This window comes from Poecilia reticulata, linkage group LG17 (assembly GCF_000633615.1).
Source record: "Poecilia reticulata strain Guanapo linkage group LG17, Guppy_female_1.0+MT, whole genome shotgun sequence".
NCBI classification, from domain to species: domain Eukaryota; kingdom Metazoa; phylum Chordata; class Actinopteri; order Cyprinodontiformes; family Poeciliidae; genus Poecilia; species Poecilia reticulata.
In genome coordinates, this window is record NC_024347.1 from 27023007 (window position 1) to 27039731 (window position 16725).

Here is a 16725-nt window from a genome sequence, read left to right on the forward strand (position 1 = left end):
AAGGAAGGAAGGAAGGAAGGAAGGAAGGAAGGAAGGAAGGAAGGAAGGAAGGAAGGAAGGAAGGAAGGAAGGAAGGAAGGAAGGAAGGAAAAACCAGATACAAGGAATAAAGAAAGTTAGACAATTAAGAAAAGAAAGATGACAGAAAGTAAGGAAGGAAGAAAGGAGGTACAGAAGGACACCAGAAAGGATTAAATTAAGGAAAGACACAAGGAAGGAAAAATACGAGAGGAAAGATAAAAATTACAGTTTGGAAGCAAAGACACACGGAAGAAAGATAAGCAGGAAGGACACATATCAGGATGGAAGGTTTATGGGCCGAACACTAAAACCAGGAAACGGTTTTCAGTCTTTTTATTCTGCGCTTCATTCGCTCAATGCGTTTAGATTTTGGACATCGACCCACAAGTTGGTCCACAGACCTTCTGGTTGCCTTCAAAATCACGGTAAAAATGGCCAACAATGTTCCTCCTTTAGCCCAAAACTACACGGGTCAGGCATGTGCTGCAGGACTCTACAAGCAGCTTAAAAACATAAAAAACTGCGACAAGATGATCGTTATTATATGTTCTAACAAAGGAAAGACAAATAATCATACAATCCATGATCAGAAATGTCTATCTGAGTGTCTGTTTTTGGTTAAAAATACTTTATGCACAAACACAAACCATTTATTAAAGTTTAGCTAAAAAGTTTACTTCCTTGTACGTCTCGGAGTAAAATTTACATGTATATTACATGATTGGGGCTTATACCGGAAGTAGCTTCACTTCCAAGACCTGTTGAATCAATGGATCATTATCCATTCCTACCAGAATGACCAGCCTGAATAATCGCTGGTGCATCCTGCGAATCGGGCGGCCATGTTTCACTTTTCCACCATTTTATTATAAAATTTACTCTTCCCAGATTTTAAAGTCTAAAAGTACAAATACTTTTTGGTGGGTTGCAATGAGCTCTGTGGAGGTCATTTATGGTGAAAATGCCATTTGGATCCATGTTGAATATTTAGCATCTGTTCTATCTATTCAAAAGTGATTCTTATATTTAGGAAGAATCTCTTTTCACAGGTTTTCCATAAAACAGCAAAAGTAATCCTGTCCTGACAATAGAGTGCACCCCTGATCCCGGTACGCTCACACTATACAAAACAGAGTCGACATAAATCACAAAACACTTTTCATTTCCGCATGTTTACAACCAAATTATGATTTTTATTTTGTTTTCTTTTCTTTTCTAAGCTGCTATCTTGCTGTTTCTTTAACTACTCAAACACATGAAAGCAGCTTCTTTCTTTCATCTCCTGGACATCAAAATCAATCCAACAAACCAGCTGGGGTGACCCCTCAGTGTATTTTTGGCATGTTGCTCTTAAAATACTCCTCTAATAAGAGTAGGCAACCCCTTTAAGAAGCTGATTTTTCTATGATTTCTTGTATGTAGAAGGGCTGAAACGATTAATCGGATTAATTGTGATTAATAGAATTAATTATCAACTAATTTAGAAATCGATTAATCGTTATACAGACGAGAAACAAAGGAAATTTTGTGTATGACCAACACAGTCAGAGTAATGATTAAGCCAATATTTTGCATGTAAGGTAAGAAAAAACAACTTTGTCTGTAAACCAAAAGTCTTCAATTGGCAATCTTAGCTCCGCCTGGTTCAAATCCTCTAAAGGAAAGCTATGTTATTGCTATATTATTTGTTTATTTTCATATTCTAATGTTTTCCTAACATTGTATAAAGAAGGCTTAAGTGGTCAAATGAAAAATCTGCAGAATGTGTCCATTTTCTTGCCCGGTTAATCGTCAGAAGAATTACTAAAACAATCGTTAGCTACAGCAGTAGCATTTAAACATTTGGCATATTAAAGTTTTATCCATCCTGTAGCTGACATTATCATGCATTATTTACAGAAACAAACATTACAGGAGAGATTGTATCGTTACAAATACGTAAAATAAGGAAATAGCTACATTTGTAAGCAGACTTGCAAGTACTTGTAGCTCTACACTTTTAGCTGTCCCTGTGAAAAACAATCTGTTTTAAAGGGCTTCAAAAATGCTAACGTTCTTATTCATGCACACAAATCAGAATACCCTGCTTCTATTTTGAAAATCTGGCATTTATTTTTAGGCTAACCACTGCCGCTAAGCTACGTTAGCACCACTGTGTGTGCACCAGTGTCAGCTCATGCTGGAAAAAGAAACTGATACGATATGTAGAGGCTTTAACGATACACTCACTTCTAAGTAAGGGGAATTACATTAATAGCACTGCAGTTTGAACTGTTTGTTGTCATTTAAAGATTTCACACTTTGCTAGGCTATAAAATATTCAGTCTGTTGGAGGTACTCTTAGTTACCACAATCTCATTTTGTAAGATTGCATTGTCTTTCTAAACGTTAGTACGCCATGTTGCMTTTTATTAAGCTGCAATAACGTTTGGTACCAACAGCCATTAAAAATCCTACTCAGTTTATTTTATAATATACAGTTGGAGCAATTGAGCTGATCAAGCCCTGAACAACAATCAGTAATCAGTTGTTCACATCTTCTTTCACCTTAACATACGAGCTAAATGAGGTAAAGTTTAACAGATTACAGGTAAGATTTTGAACTAAAAGTCTTGAGTAAATTGAACACAGGGACAACATTTCTTGTTGCAGTATCACTTAATTTAACTATAACCTGCAAGTGCAAATATAATTAAGCCCAGATAGGCATAAATCTGCAATAAAAAGGTACTCTTAGTATTGCATTTAAATTGTTTATATTGTAAAATCCTGCCTCCTCTTGAAAAAACACATTTTAATTCCTACATTCATTCCTGCAGTTAAAATACTCTGAAGTCTTGCAGGTCTGAGCTGAGATCAATCGAGACAGAGAGGGGAAAGAGGTGAAATGGGATTCATGCTAAGAGGTTAAAGGTCTTCAAGAAGAAAAACCAGACCTAAAATTTTATTCTAACATAGTTTAAAGTATTATGTGATTAAAGCACAAGCTATGATTTAACTTATAAGCAGGTAAAACTCAGTGATAGTGGCATTATTTTTGCAGTTAAATCTCAATAGAAAGATTTATCCTGAGGAGGGACAGCCTATTAAATAATACTTCCTAGCATTTAGACAGTTTTGCTTATTATCATAAGCWACGATTCAATTATGATCTAAAAAGAATAGTAATTAGGATATTATTATTACTGGATTTGAATGTCAATAACAGATACTGACTTGCTTTGGCAWATACATGTAATTAATTTACAAATAACGAGGATTTTCTTATAGATAAACATTTCTGACATGTTGTAAGCCTCTTTAAAACAGGCATTAGTTCAAATTAATTCAKAYAATAAGGAAAAACAGGGTTCAGTCTTCGAGATTACAAATGTTTAAGCAGCAAAATAGACCAAAAACCATTTTACTGGTTACATTTATGCCARAAAACYTCCTCTAGAAAGTGAAATWATTTGATCATTATCAGAAACAATGCTGAGATAATTTACCCCATCATTACAATTTTTTAATCTTGGTTAAACCTCGCAGCCTGTCTTTAATTTCCATACACATGCRGAGGATTTTCYTGCAGTTAAAAGACTGACATGTTGCAGGCCTGTTTAAAACAGACCAAGATCAATGCCATGCAAGGCCTTGCAGCAAAACAAATCATCAATAGGCCTATGTCGATCACAACCTTTCTTTCCCCCATGCATGAAACAGGAAACAGTTTTTTTTTGTTGTTGTTTTTTTTCACTGACAGGCTTCGTGATACACTCAGATCCCCCACATTTATAGCTGTACCTTTTTTAAAAAGAGAGCAGAAATAGTGGGGGGAAGAGGCAGATATTAGCAGGTTTGCATGGTGGTTACAGGGCCCCAACAGGCGCTGCAGTGGCAGCAGGCTGTGTGCTGGCCTCGGCGGCGTTATTCATTAGCAGAGTAGCCATAAACGAAAGCATTAAATGTTATTTTCTGTGCAGTTTTTTAATGCGCAGCACTCACTCAGCGTTGAAGCCGTTGACGTGTAGAATCCTCATCTGCTTCACAATGGTGCTTTTTCCGGACTCTCCCGCACCTTCGACAGAAAAAAAATATAAATATATATATAAAAACACAAATTTAGCACCAAGCGACTACATCCTGCCCACATATTAGGGAGTAAATATGCTCAACCGTGGGGGTAAATTGTTATTATTATTAATTGTACGGCTGTGGAGCTTCCATCAATATCCACCCCCATGACATATTATTGCTGCTGTCAAAGAAATACGGCTACGTGTTCGGTAAACGAAACGGATTAGTCCACATTTTAAACACCAGCCACCGCGTTTAAACGAGCCTTACCGAGCAGTAAGAGCCTGTGTGTTGCTTTATACGCCTGTCTCTCCTTCTGTAGCTGCTTTTCTATCTTTTTATTAGCTTCTCGTTGTGCCTTTTCGTCGATGCGTTGGTCTTCAGTCTTGCTGTTGCCCAAACAACCCATCTTCCGTCACCCTCAACCCTTCCTTGTGGAGCCGTTAAAAATAATATCGTTGTAAAGAGAAGAAAAAATGGCAGCCGAGGAGGATGGGGTTTTAAAAAATAATAATAGTCACACCAACAACGAGTGTGCTGTGAAAATAATAATAATAATAAATCTCTGCGAGGCTTCTCTCCGTCCGTCCGTCCGTCGGAGGGAGGAATATGTTCCCCCGTTACAATTCCGCTTCAGCCGCAGCAGACCGTCATCCGCGCCGACGAAGAACAACCGCTCGATTCACCGAGGAAATATTTAAAATATATACATAAATAAGAACAGAAAGAAAAAAAAGAGAGAGAGGGAGAGAGACAGAGAGAGAGAGGGGGGGGATTTCAATTTCTGGGAATCCGGTCAACTGTTCCTATCACGTCTCCAGCCCCTCTCCTCTCTCAGTGGTTTTTTTTCTGTCTGAATTTCTACCAGTGTTTCTGTCTCTTTAACTCAGCACTGCCTCTCTCTGTGGCACCAGGAAGTAGCCGCGGACCGTGGAGGCAAGAAAACAAACCTCCGTTAAACTGTAACGTTAACGACCAGCCCGGCGACAGCATTTTATAACTGGGTGAAGTTGGAACAGACGAGCCGTTACAGATTCAGTCCCGATATGATAATAATAAAAAAAAGTAAGGAAATAAAACGGTAGAATGGGTGGAAGGCCAGACGCCTGTTTACAAGAGGGGCTGGGTCTCTGTCTGCTAGTGAGATGGCCCTGACCCACACTGATAACCAGTTGACATAGTTCCTGTAAGAACTGGGGTTAACTGGAATATGACTGTACACTTTATTATACGTTATTAAAACAATTTAAATCACGTTATTGACAATTTAAAACATGATAGATAGATAGATAGATAGATAGATAGATAGATAGATAGATAGATAGATAGATAGATAGATAGATAGATAGATAGATAGATAGATAGATAGATNGATAGATAGATAGATAGATAGATAGATAGATAGATAGATAGATAGATAGATAGATAGATAGATAGATAGATAGATAGATAGATAGATAGATAGATGAGTTGCCTGATGGATGGAAGGATTTATTTTGGATTACTGGTTGTTTGTTTCAATGGATGGATGGAAAATTATCAGATGTTGGACGGATGGACAGATCGATCAATCATGGGATGTTATTTTTGTCCAACAGCCATAATTATCAACAGGTTCTTGATGTTGCTGGTACTTTAACTCAAACTGTGGGCTTTGACTAGACAGAACTAAGATTGCSCTTTTAGGCAACAAACACTGAAGATGGGTTTGGTTTACAACAAAGAACAAATACACAGACAAGCAAATCTATAAAAACCATGTAAAAAATGAGGACAAACATTGAATACTTCGTTCTTTATTAAGACTTCTTTATGGAGCGCTGCATTAGATGCCAGATGTCCTCTGTTCTGGTGTCCAACTGATGCAGTTTTAGTCTCTGTGGCTCCTTCACGTTCCTTCCCATGAAAGTTAAGCTGGTACAGTCTTCCTGATTGTTCAGGCTCTTTCCCACGATGTCATCTTACTGGGTTTTGGAGACTTCTTTTAGCATCTTGCGGTCTGCTTTCAAGGTGAATTTCCATCAATGTTCAGATCTGGGCATGTTGGCAATTGTTTCCAATGTCCTCCTCTTGTGGACTACAGTGAAATGGCTGATTTCAAATTATCGCCGACCTCCTTAAATCCCTTACCAGATGTAGAAACGTGCGAGTGTCAGAGTAAAACTTCCTTCAAAAATGCTGAGAAATTATATTCTCATCATCTGCTCGTCCTTTTAGGATGGAGCAGACGAGGGGGTGACCTCAACAGAAATATTTTTTTAATTTCATTTCACAAAGCATTTKAAAATATCTTATCTCAAAAGACTCTTATCCCAAAGTGAAATWAATTTTTGTCATAACTTGTATTATATGAGAAACTTCAAATAGTCGATGGTGATGCTATAGGCAGGTAGGTAGCAGTCAGTCTTGCGACTAATCTGAAAACACCTCTGACTGAAGACTGTTGTYGTATGACAGTCTCATCATGACTGATATCAGGGTTTCCCTCGGTGTATTAAAARCCTGGCGGGCCACCAGGCTTGGTGTTGWTAATTTATTTGCTTTATATTATGATTGCCTTTTTAAAGACTTTACAGTTGGTGTTTAGATATCAATCTTCCAGTCTTCCAAAAATGCATAACTGTCAAATGATATTTTCAMATTTCCTGTCAACTTTAAACATTTTTTGACTCAAAATYGCGGCGTTAGGCTGGATGACTGCCGAAGCGCCCTGAGCACCGGGCTTAGCAAGTTTTCTGGGGGAAACCAGAAACAATATTCCACGGCAACATTTCCTGGATGACGCCATAAGTTGTTAGCAAGCAATACTAATCCATCTCCTTTGCTTTTGCCACTCCTTTTTAAATCTCTGTCTGGTCTTACGGTTATAAAGCTGGGCAGAGAGATGTTGAAGTCTGTCTGTCTGGCTGTTTATCTCCCTCCTTTATATGGTTATTTTTATAACAAAGTATTGCACTATTTATTGTTTTCTATTGCAAAAAGCCAAAATAAATACATTTCAAAGAGATTTCAATTCAGATTAATGCTGAACTTGGTTTAAAAATATATCCTACACCTGCTTTATCGTATGGTTACATCTCTTGCAACTCAACAAAAGTTTGCAGCAAAAGTACTCCATTTCAGACGTAAGAAATACTGAAATGCTCAAGTATTTTCAGTAAAATTCAGGGCTGGGAATTTTAACATGTTAATATAAAACGGCTGGGAGTTTGTTTGTTTTTTTGTTCTGAAGCACTTGGGATGTTTTTAGGAGCTACTCAGACTCAAATGAAAGTGCATAATAGATCCCCTTTAACAATTTACTCATTTCATAAAAATTTTGTTTATTAAGCAGTTAGAACTAAAAAAACATGACAAATTTATGCGGTTTAAATGTAATGAATTTTGTGGTCTGCCAGTAGTTAACATTTGCTATTTTTGACACCAAAGCTGTACCTGTTTCAACTAAACCTTTTATTAAATAACCTAAAATTTGAAACATTCTCTCCCAATCAAATCAAATCTTGTTAAAAAAAAAAAAACATAAAAATTGAATCATATTTATAAAACCTGGAAATCTTTTATGATTTTATTAAAATAAAGTCTCAACAAAGGTCCAGGAGTAACAAATCCTTGAAATTTTGGCTGAGAAGTGGTTCCATAAATGTTGACATTGGTTTTTGTATGGTCTTAATTTAAAAAWWTTTTTTGCTACACACCTTGTAGTTGACAGTATTTGCGGGAATGTTGGTTGTTTGTTTTTTGCTCTTTTCTCTTAGAATTGTGATTTTATATGAAAAGCCTAATAAATATATAAAACCCTAAAAGTTTAATCATAAAGCACACACACACACACACACACACACAAAGAGCGACACATCGTGGACGGCTGGAAATGTTAGATGTGTTACGTCACAGCAAAGCAGCAATCAACCCCACCGTGAAATACAAAGTCCACCGAACGCGGCAGCATGTTAGCAAAGCCTGAGGCAGCGAGACACAAAACAGCCTCATAAATTTACTCCAAACCCAGAGACAGTGAACACACCTGCCTGGCGCAGCGGAGGCCCCACCTTAGCAAATACGAAGAGATCATCCGAATAAATAATTGCTCAGGCCAACACTTTTATTTGCTTTCTTCAAAAATATTTACCCGCACTAACAAATAGAGCAGCCGAACACATAAAAAGGGGATTTTTTTTTTCCCTCAGAGAGCCGACTCAAAATACAGAACTCACTTACAGAAATTATTATACCACCACCCTCTGGAAAACATCTGAAGCTCAATAATAGTTTCATGTTTTAATTACAGCAGGATAATCTCACGTTGGAAATGTAGAAAAATGCAGCTGGTATCTGGATTAGAAAGAAAGAAAGAAAGAAAGAAAGAAAGAAAGAAAGAAAGAAAGAAAGAAAGAAAGAAAGAAAGAAAGAAAGAAAGAAAGAAAGAAAGAAAGAAAGAAAGAAAGAAAGAAAAGAAGGGAGTATATAGGATACAACAAAGGAGGGAAGGAAAGTAGTACAAAGGAGTAAGAAGAAAGGTCACGGAAAGAAAAAAGGAGAAATTAAGAGTATAAAGCAGGGGTGTCCGAAGTCGGCCCTCATCCTGCATGTTTTAGTTYTCTCCCTGGTTTGACACACCTGCATCAAATGATGGCTCATTAGAGGCCTAAGGAGAACATTGACTTGCTGAGGAGGTTGTTASAACCACTAGGGAGAGAACTAAAACATGCAGGATGCCGGCCCTCGAGGACTGACTTTGGACACCCCTGGTATAAAGGATACAACAACAAAAAAGAAAGAAAGAAGGAAGAATACGAAGGATAAAGGGCACAAGGAATGGACAGAGGGAGGAAGGAAAGGACACAAGGAAGAAAGTATAAAAGAATACAAGGACTGAAGGGAGAAAGAAAAGAATAATAAAAGAATATAAATGAAAAAGGAAGGAAGGGATAAACAGACATAGGAAATGGACACAAAATAAGAAGAAAAGTTACAAGGAAGGAAGGAAAGAAAAATAGTATAGAGAGGGAAGGAAGGAAGCAAGGAAGGACGAATAGAATTAAATTTACTTGTTACAGCAGCACAGTAATAAAATATACCCCATGTAATAGAAAATATATTAAAAAACTATAAACAACTGCATATTTATAAAGTGAAATAATACAAGGAAAGAAGGAAAGGAAGGAAGGACAGATGGAACAATCTAGTCAGGAAGGAAGGACGAACATAACAGACGGCAGGAAGGATGGTATGACAAGGAAGGAAGAAAAAAGACAGAATGAAGGACATAAAGGAAGGAAGGACAGGAGTAAGAAAGGAACGATGCCAAAAAAAGAAGGATTGAAAGGACACAACATTTAGAAACGGGAAAACAGTCTGGAAATACAAACACCCTTCCGCCCTTCGTAATGTATTTCCCCATATTTATCCAGGTCAATATTGAAATCAATTTCCATCCTTTACTAAACTTTATAGGAAAACTTCAAACACAAGAACTGTTTACATCCGAAATGTTTGGCACAAGAGATTTAGCTAAAAAAAACAGTTTGTTATTGTAAAGTTACATTTATTTATTTTTTACTGCTTGAGTAGCATGTCTTAATTGTAACTTTTAATAGCACTTCTTCCTGAAAGGACAAGTAAATAACCTGTGTTTTGAGCAATATTTGTGTTTATTTAATCGTGATTAATCAACTACTGAAATAATCATCAGCTAATTTAGTAATCGATCAATCATTAACTGGAGTATAAGGACTCAAAAAAGGCTTTTGCTGAAAGAACAACATAATCAAAGCAGTAATTAAGCAAAAACGGAATAAAATGCATATYAAATTTGCACTTAAGATAAAAAAAACACCTTTTTCTGTAAATATGTTTTACCCAAAACTTCTTAAGTGGAATAATTTTAGCTTCACTCAGTTCAAATCAACTAAAGGAACGCMGTGTTACTTCACTTTAGAAAATAAAATGTAAATTTTCTTATTTAAAAAATAAAATAAATTATTTATTTGCATATTTAAAAGCATTTCCAATGTCGTATAGATGAAAAATCTGTAGAACGTCCCAAATATTTTCATCCGATCAATCGATTAATCGTCAGTTACTAGAATAGTCGTTAGCTGCAGCCCTACTTCTTTAAGTTTCAGATCTGGAACGARGCTTAGCTGCACCGTTGCAGTGAAAGTCCCCGTTTAGTGAAGCCGACATGAAAGGTGTGTGAGTGTGTCACGTTCAGCTCACTGTGGTTTCCTCTGACACCAGATGTGGTGTGGTTTGTTCATTAGCCATCACTTCTCTCTACACTGAGACAACCTTTGACTTATTTGTCATTGTTGTCGTTTATTCTTTTTTAAATAAATAAATAAATAAATAAATAAAGTATGATAAACTCAACCAGTGCTGCAGAAATTAGCATCTATACTGTTGCATTCAAGTCCTACTAACTATGCAGTACATATGCATTCAAATTTAGCAAGATAAACAAGCAGTTGTTGTGATTATAACAATGATATTTGTTTGTAGTGACGTTTTCCAGCAAGCAAATTAACCCTAAAACYCTCATCCACCTGTAGTGGGTTGATTACAAAACCACTATTAACAATCTGCAACTTTGATGTAAAAAAGAAAAAAAAAAAGAAAATAGATTCATTTTCCCCGCCTTGAAAAAAAAGGAAGGTCAAAACCAGTAACTGATCCACACCTCCCTCTAGTGGCCAGAGGCAGCATTGCATCCGTGATGAGGCTATTTGAATGATGAATAATCATTGCCCATCAAAAGAAGGATAGTTTAGATGTTTATTTATATTTTATGTATTTTTACTTGGTGATTTATATCCAAACTCAAAAAAACAACAACCTGTTTTCACATTTATGTCAAGTTTTTCTATTAAAATACATCTATTTTAGCATTTATATGCAAAGTTTGAGTTCAATCTTTCATTATTATATTAACCCCAGATGTTGCTTAAGTTTCTATTTTTATCTCCACCAGTTTTTATCGACATGTTCAKATTTTGAAGCTCATTTTCAGATTTTCATTGTCAGAAACAAATTTCATTTTTATTCATTTTTGTTTTGTTTTTGCGTATCAGAACAGAACAAAAACAAGTAAGTAGCAGTATAAAAGTATGCCAAAAAAGTGTTAAAATAAACCTAAAAATAAAAAATGTACATTTAAAAAACAATCTTATTTAAAAAAGGAATCATTAGCGTACATTTTATGTTATTTTCCTATATAATGTATGTATTTTTTATGTATTTATTTAGAAATTAACTCCAATACAGAACAAAGAATATAAAAGTATAAAAAATCTGCTAAAAAATGTGCTACAATATATTTTAAAATAAATAATAATGCATATCTTTCCAGAAATATTTTACTATCATGTAGTTTATGTTATGGTGCTGTAAAAACACCTTGTGAATGTGTTATCTTGAAAGGAGCTATATTAAAAGAAATGAGCTTACTTCATTAACTCCAGTCACTGCAGTTAATTATCAACATATCGGCTTTTAAGAACCTTAAAAATAACTGCTGATTACTTCTTATCTGTGCAAAAGTGCGCTTTAAGGATATTGCAAAAGTAAGGTATGGTAATATTCACATTTATTATGCGCCAACACACAGGCCCCAAACACCAAGTTTAATTTTACACTTATTTTGTGGCCCAGACTGTGACTGAAGCATGCATTGTATAAACGAGGCACCGGTCCAAGCGATACCGAGCTAAATTTAGAATTGTTTAATTTTTTTTTTTCCTGGAAGCACTCCCTGCAGGAACAGAGGCTCTTGAAAAAGAAAAAGAAGAAGAAAGAAAATCATAAATTATACATTAAGTAAACTCGAAGAACAGGTCTGGTCCGATGTCCTTCGAACGTGGTGTGGTTCCCCTCCGATTGAGCTGATAGGACAATTCACATTGCCCTCCCTGCTATCGGCATCATAAATATGACAATAACTCATGTTTCAGTACCTCCTGCCAGCGGTGACAGTAACTGGGAACTCGCTGAGTAGCAAAGTTCAGCTGTGGTCAATGATAAAACTCACTTAGACACAAGCAAAGTTCACTTGGCTCCAAAAGCCTCTGCTGCGCGTTTCTGTACATGAGGAAGATTTTTCCAAAAACGCGGCTTCCCGCCCGGGACAGCAGCTCGAAAACAGTAAACACGCCAGACAAAAGCTGCATGGCAGATATTCTCCAACTCGTCCGCGGTGTGTTTTCAGTAATTCCAGTCCGACAAGCAGCCAGTGTGACAACGCAACGATGGTGATGAAACTGACTTATGAGAGATAAGAGTTGACGAAATCTAACGCTGCATCAGGTGTTATCTGTCAAAAGCACAGAAACCAATCTAAAACAGCAGAAGTCACTTCTCTAGGAATACAGTCGGGCGATTGTTTTGTTATTGTTTTTTATCGAATTTTGGGGTATTGAAGATTTAATTATTTTTTTTAAATCTGGATTTTTTTTTCCCCCCTTGGTTTTTCATAGTTGAGTGATGTGAGTGGGACAAGGCCGCCATTTTGTTTGATAAGTGTGCTTTTTAGCTTGTATTTATTCGGACTTTGAGTTCAGATCAACTCTATGATGGGATATAAGGGTCAAGTTATAAGTTTTTACTTTTAATTTCAAGAATTAAATCATAATATTAGGAGAATTAAGTAGTATCTTTAGAACAACTCCAACAAATTAGCTATCCAAGCTTTCTTTTCTCATTACAGTGGGGAGAACAAGTATTTGATACACTGTTGATTTATCAGGTTTTCCCACTTGCAAAGCATGTAGAAGACTGTAATTTTTATCATAGGCACTCTTCAACTGTGAGTGATGGAATCTAAAACAAAAATCCAGAAAAATACAATGTATGATTTTTAAATAATTAATTTCCATTTTATTGTGTGAAATAAGTATTTGATCATCTATCAACCAGTAAGAATTTTGGCTCTCACAGACATATTAGTTCTTCTTTAAGAAGCCCTCCTGTTCTCCACTCATTACCTGTATTAACTGCACCTGTTTGAACTCGTTACCTGTATAAAAGACACCTGTCCACACACTCAATCAATCAGACTCCAGCATCTCCACAATGCCTAAGACCAGAGAGCTGTGTAAGGACATCAGGGATAAAATTGTAGACCTGCACAAGGCTGGGATTGGCTACAGGACACTAGGCAAGCAGCTTGGTGAGAAGGCAACAACAGTTGGTGCAATTATTAGAAAATGGAAAAAATACAAAATAACGGAAAATCTCCCTCGGTCTGGGGCGCCATGCAAGATCTCACCTCGTGGAGCATCATTGATCTTGAGGAAGGTGAGGAATAAGCCCAGACCTACACGGCAGGACCTGGTCAATGACCTGGTCAATGACCTGAATAGAGCTGGGACCACAGTCTCAAAGAAAACAATCAGTAACACTCTACGCCGTCAAGGATTAAAATCCTGCAGTACATGCAAGGTGCCCTTCCTCAAGCCAACGCATGTCAAAGCCCGTCTGATGTTTGCAAATGACCATCTGAATGATCCAGGGGAGGAATGGGAGAAGGTCATGTGGTCTAATGAGACAAAAATATAACTTTTTGGTTTAAACTCCACTCGTCATGTTTGGAGGAAGAAGAATGATGAGTACAACCCCAAGAACACCATCCCAACCGTGAAGCATGGTGGTGGAAACATCATTCTTTGGGGATGCTTTTCTGCAAAAGGGACAGGACGACTGCACCATATTGTAGGAAGGATGGATGGGGCCATGTATCGTGAGATTTTGGCCAACAACCTCCTTCCCTCAGTAAGAGCACTGAAGATGGGTCGTGGCTGGGTCTTCCAGCATGATAACGACCCAAAACACACAGCCAGGGCAACTAAAGAGTGGCTCYGTAGGAAACATCTTVAGGTCCTGGAGTGGCCTAGCCAGTCTCCAGACCTGAATCCAATAGAAAATCTTTGGAGGGAGCTTAAAGTCCGTGTGGCCCAGCGACAGCCCCGAAACCTGAAGGCTCTGGAGGAGATCTGTATGGAGGAGTGGGCCAAAATCCCTGCTGCAGTGTGTGCAAACCTGGTCAAGAACTATAGGAAACGTCTGATCTCTGTAATTGCAAACAAAGGTTTCTGTACCAAATATTAAGTTTCTTTTTTCTGGTGTATCAAATACTTATTTCACACAATAAAAAGGAAATCATACATTGTATTTTTCTGGATTTTTGTTTTAGATTCCATCACTCACAGTTGAAGAGTACCTATGATAAAAATTACAGTAAAATTACAGCTTTGCAAGTGGGAAAACCTGAAAAATCAACAAATCAACAAAATTTTCTTTTTAGAAAAGAATGGGAGGAAAAAAAAGTCTAGTATGAAAAAAAATCTGAAATGTAATTTTTATGCCATAGATAAGATCCTCCATTTCAGTTCCAGGGTAGATGATACTATAAATCTTCATAGTTGAAACATTTCTATACACTGCCCAGAAAGACACGAATCAGTTTTCTCAACCAATCACACCAAACTTTTCCGTTTAAGGTCATTCAGGGTCACCAAAATTATTTCTATTTGCTAAATGCCAGAAAAATGACACGTTTTTCAGGTGCTTGTTATTTCCTTCGAATTCAAAGGTTTACAGATAGGAAGATTTTGTGGGCTTCTGATAGGTAAATTCGCATTATTTTAATTAAATAGAGGCACACTTGTGAATGGATTTTAAGGAAAACAAACTCCTTCCATGTTTGATGTGAAAAAATAAAAATAAAATCAGCCAAGATGGCAGAAAGTGAACTGAGAACCTCTATAAGTCTGATTAAACATTGGGCAAAATGTCCATCTTATGAATGTTTATTTGTGCTGAACAATAAATCAATAACAACATATATATTGTGATAGATGTATGATCAATATCAACAGATAATATGTTAGAAAATTCAATTTAAAGAATATTCTCTGAACTCCGATCAGGAACCGCAAAGCTAAGCGAAGCTTTGTGGAATTAGCTAACTCTCTCACTCTTTGGTTACCTAGCAACAACTTGTATTGCAAGTTGTGGTTACCTAGTAACAACCTCTTGAGTAACTTAGGCAGCAGCAGTTTAAGGTTTGGCCACTGTGCCTCATAACTACTAAAAAATAAAAACACGCAGCATTTCAGATATTTAAAACCAAAAACTAATCAACAATTATCAATATCAACTGATATAAAACGCTTTTCTCGCGATATGATTTTTAGCCATATTGTCAGCCATTGGGCTACACAGGTAGGAGACAAATCCTTTGAGAATATCAACCACAGATAAAAAGCAGAAGAGCTTGTAAAAGCTGGTAAATGAGCTGACAGGCCACTCAGCAACGAAGAGGCCATTTCTAAAAAAGGCAGCAGAGAAAGCGAGAACAGTTTGGGAATATACTTAAAAACAAACACTTTGAATCTAAATTTTCAATTAAACTTGAAACAAGCCTCAAAAACACCATCCCAATTGGAAGGTACGATGGTGGCAACATCATCACATGTGGCTGTTTTTCTGCAAAATAGTTTGATACATAAAACAAACCATATGACATAATAAAATATTTAATATTTAAGCAACATCTGAAGACATCAGCCAGGAAGCTGAAGCTTAGCCACAAAAAGAACCCAAGCATTTTCATCACATTACCTACAAAGTCAACATTTTGGGGTTGCCATCGCAACTTCCACAGAAAACGTATGATTTATAATCCAATATTCCAGCAATCTGTGGAAGCCTAAAGTTTTGTTTGAAAACGAAACTCTACAAAACACTAAAGAAATGCTTATGATCCCCCTCTATCATTATTCTGACATTTATCAACCAGCGATATTATTTTAGCTACCTAAAACATTAAAGGTTTGGTCTGATGTAATGGCAAACAGTAAAGAAACAGAGATTTGGTTCACATCCTACATCTCTGATCTATTCTGATTTTACTACAATTACACAACGGTTTCAGGTTTCTCCAATCTGAAACTCAAAGTTAGACTTTGAATTCCAAAGGAATCTTAACTGCCCTGGCTTTACCAGTAAGATTGTAAAACCAAAGCAATTATGCTGTTAAGAACCATCCTATTGAACTCTTATATAAGCAGTTATAAACTGAAGCAGATAATTATTTCAGCTCTGTAAATCATTGACTTATATTTAGTTTAGTTTGACTTTTAACTTGTGGAAAGAAGTTGAAACATTCATCACGACCGCCAAAGATTCAAAACGATAAGTTAATAAATTATCCAATCACAGAAGCCTCAATGGATGCCTCAAATATTCTCGTTCGAAAAGCTCGACGTTGATGAATGTGATGGAAGTACAGGTTTCAAGGAAAATATTCAAATTTAAAACGCACCGGATGTGATTTACAAATAACTGGAACTTTGGGAGTAAAATGTGTATTAAAGATGTCCTTCACAGGATATTTTCTTTTTTTGGAACCATTCTCTGAAAATCTGAGACAGAGTTGTGTGTGAAAATCTCAGCATTAACAACAATACTGAGTTCAAGTAACTTAATTCCCTTTTCTATTTCACTCTGATGCTCCATCTCTAAATTGTCTTCTCTATAATCGAGCACTTCATTCACTGTTGGTGTTAAACAAACAATGGAACAGGTTTACCTAATAAAGTGGCCTCTGAGTGTATCTTAGCTTGTTCATTAATCAGTTTAAGTTTCTAT

At 36.5% G+C, this 16725-nt stretch overlaps 1 protein-coding gene across 2 annotated transcripts in view; it reads right to left on the reverse strand.

The window, feature by feature from the left end:
- LOC103479907 (guanine nucleotide binding protein (G protein), alpha activating activity polypeptide, olfactory type) overlaps window positions 1–16725 on the reverse strand; it is a 78635-nt gene that overhangs the window by 50831 nt on the left and 11079 nt on the right. Inside the window, exons 1-2 of one of the 2 annotated variants that reach the window (XM_008434607.2) lie at window positions 4348–5011; window positions 4006–4078 (exon numbers count right to left, since the gene is read on the reverse strand). In XM_008434607.2, the coding sequence (XP_008432829.1) occupies window positions 4006–4078; window positions 4348–4486 (212 nt within the window). In that variant the 5' untranslated portion in view covers window positions 4487–5011. Of the gene's footprint in view, window positions 1–4005; window positions 4079–4347; window positions 5012–16725 lie in introns of those variants that run through there. The other variant, XM_008434606.2, reaches the window with a different exon arrangement.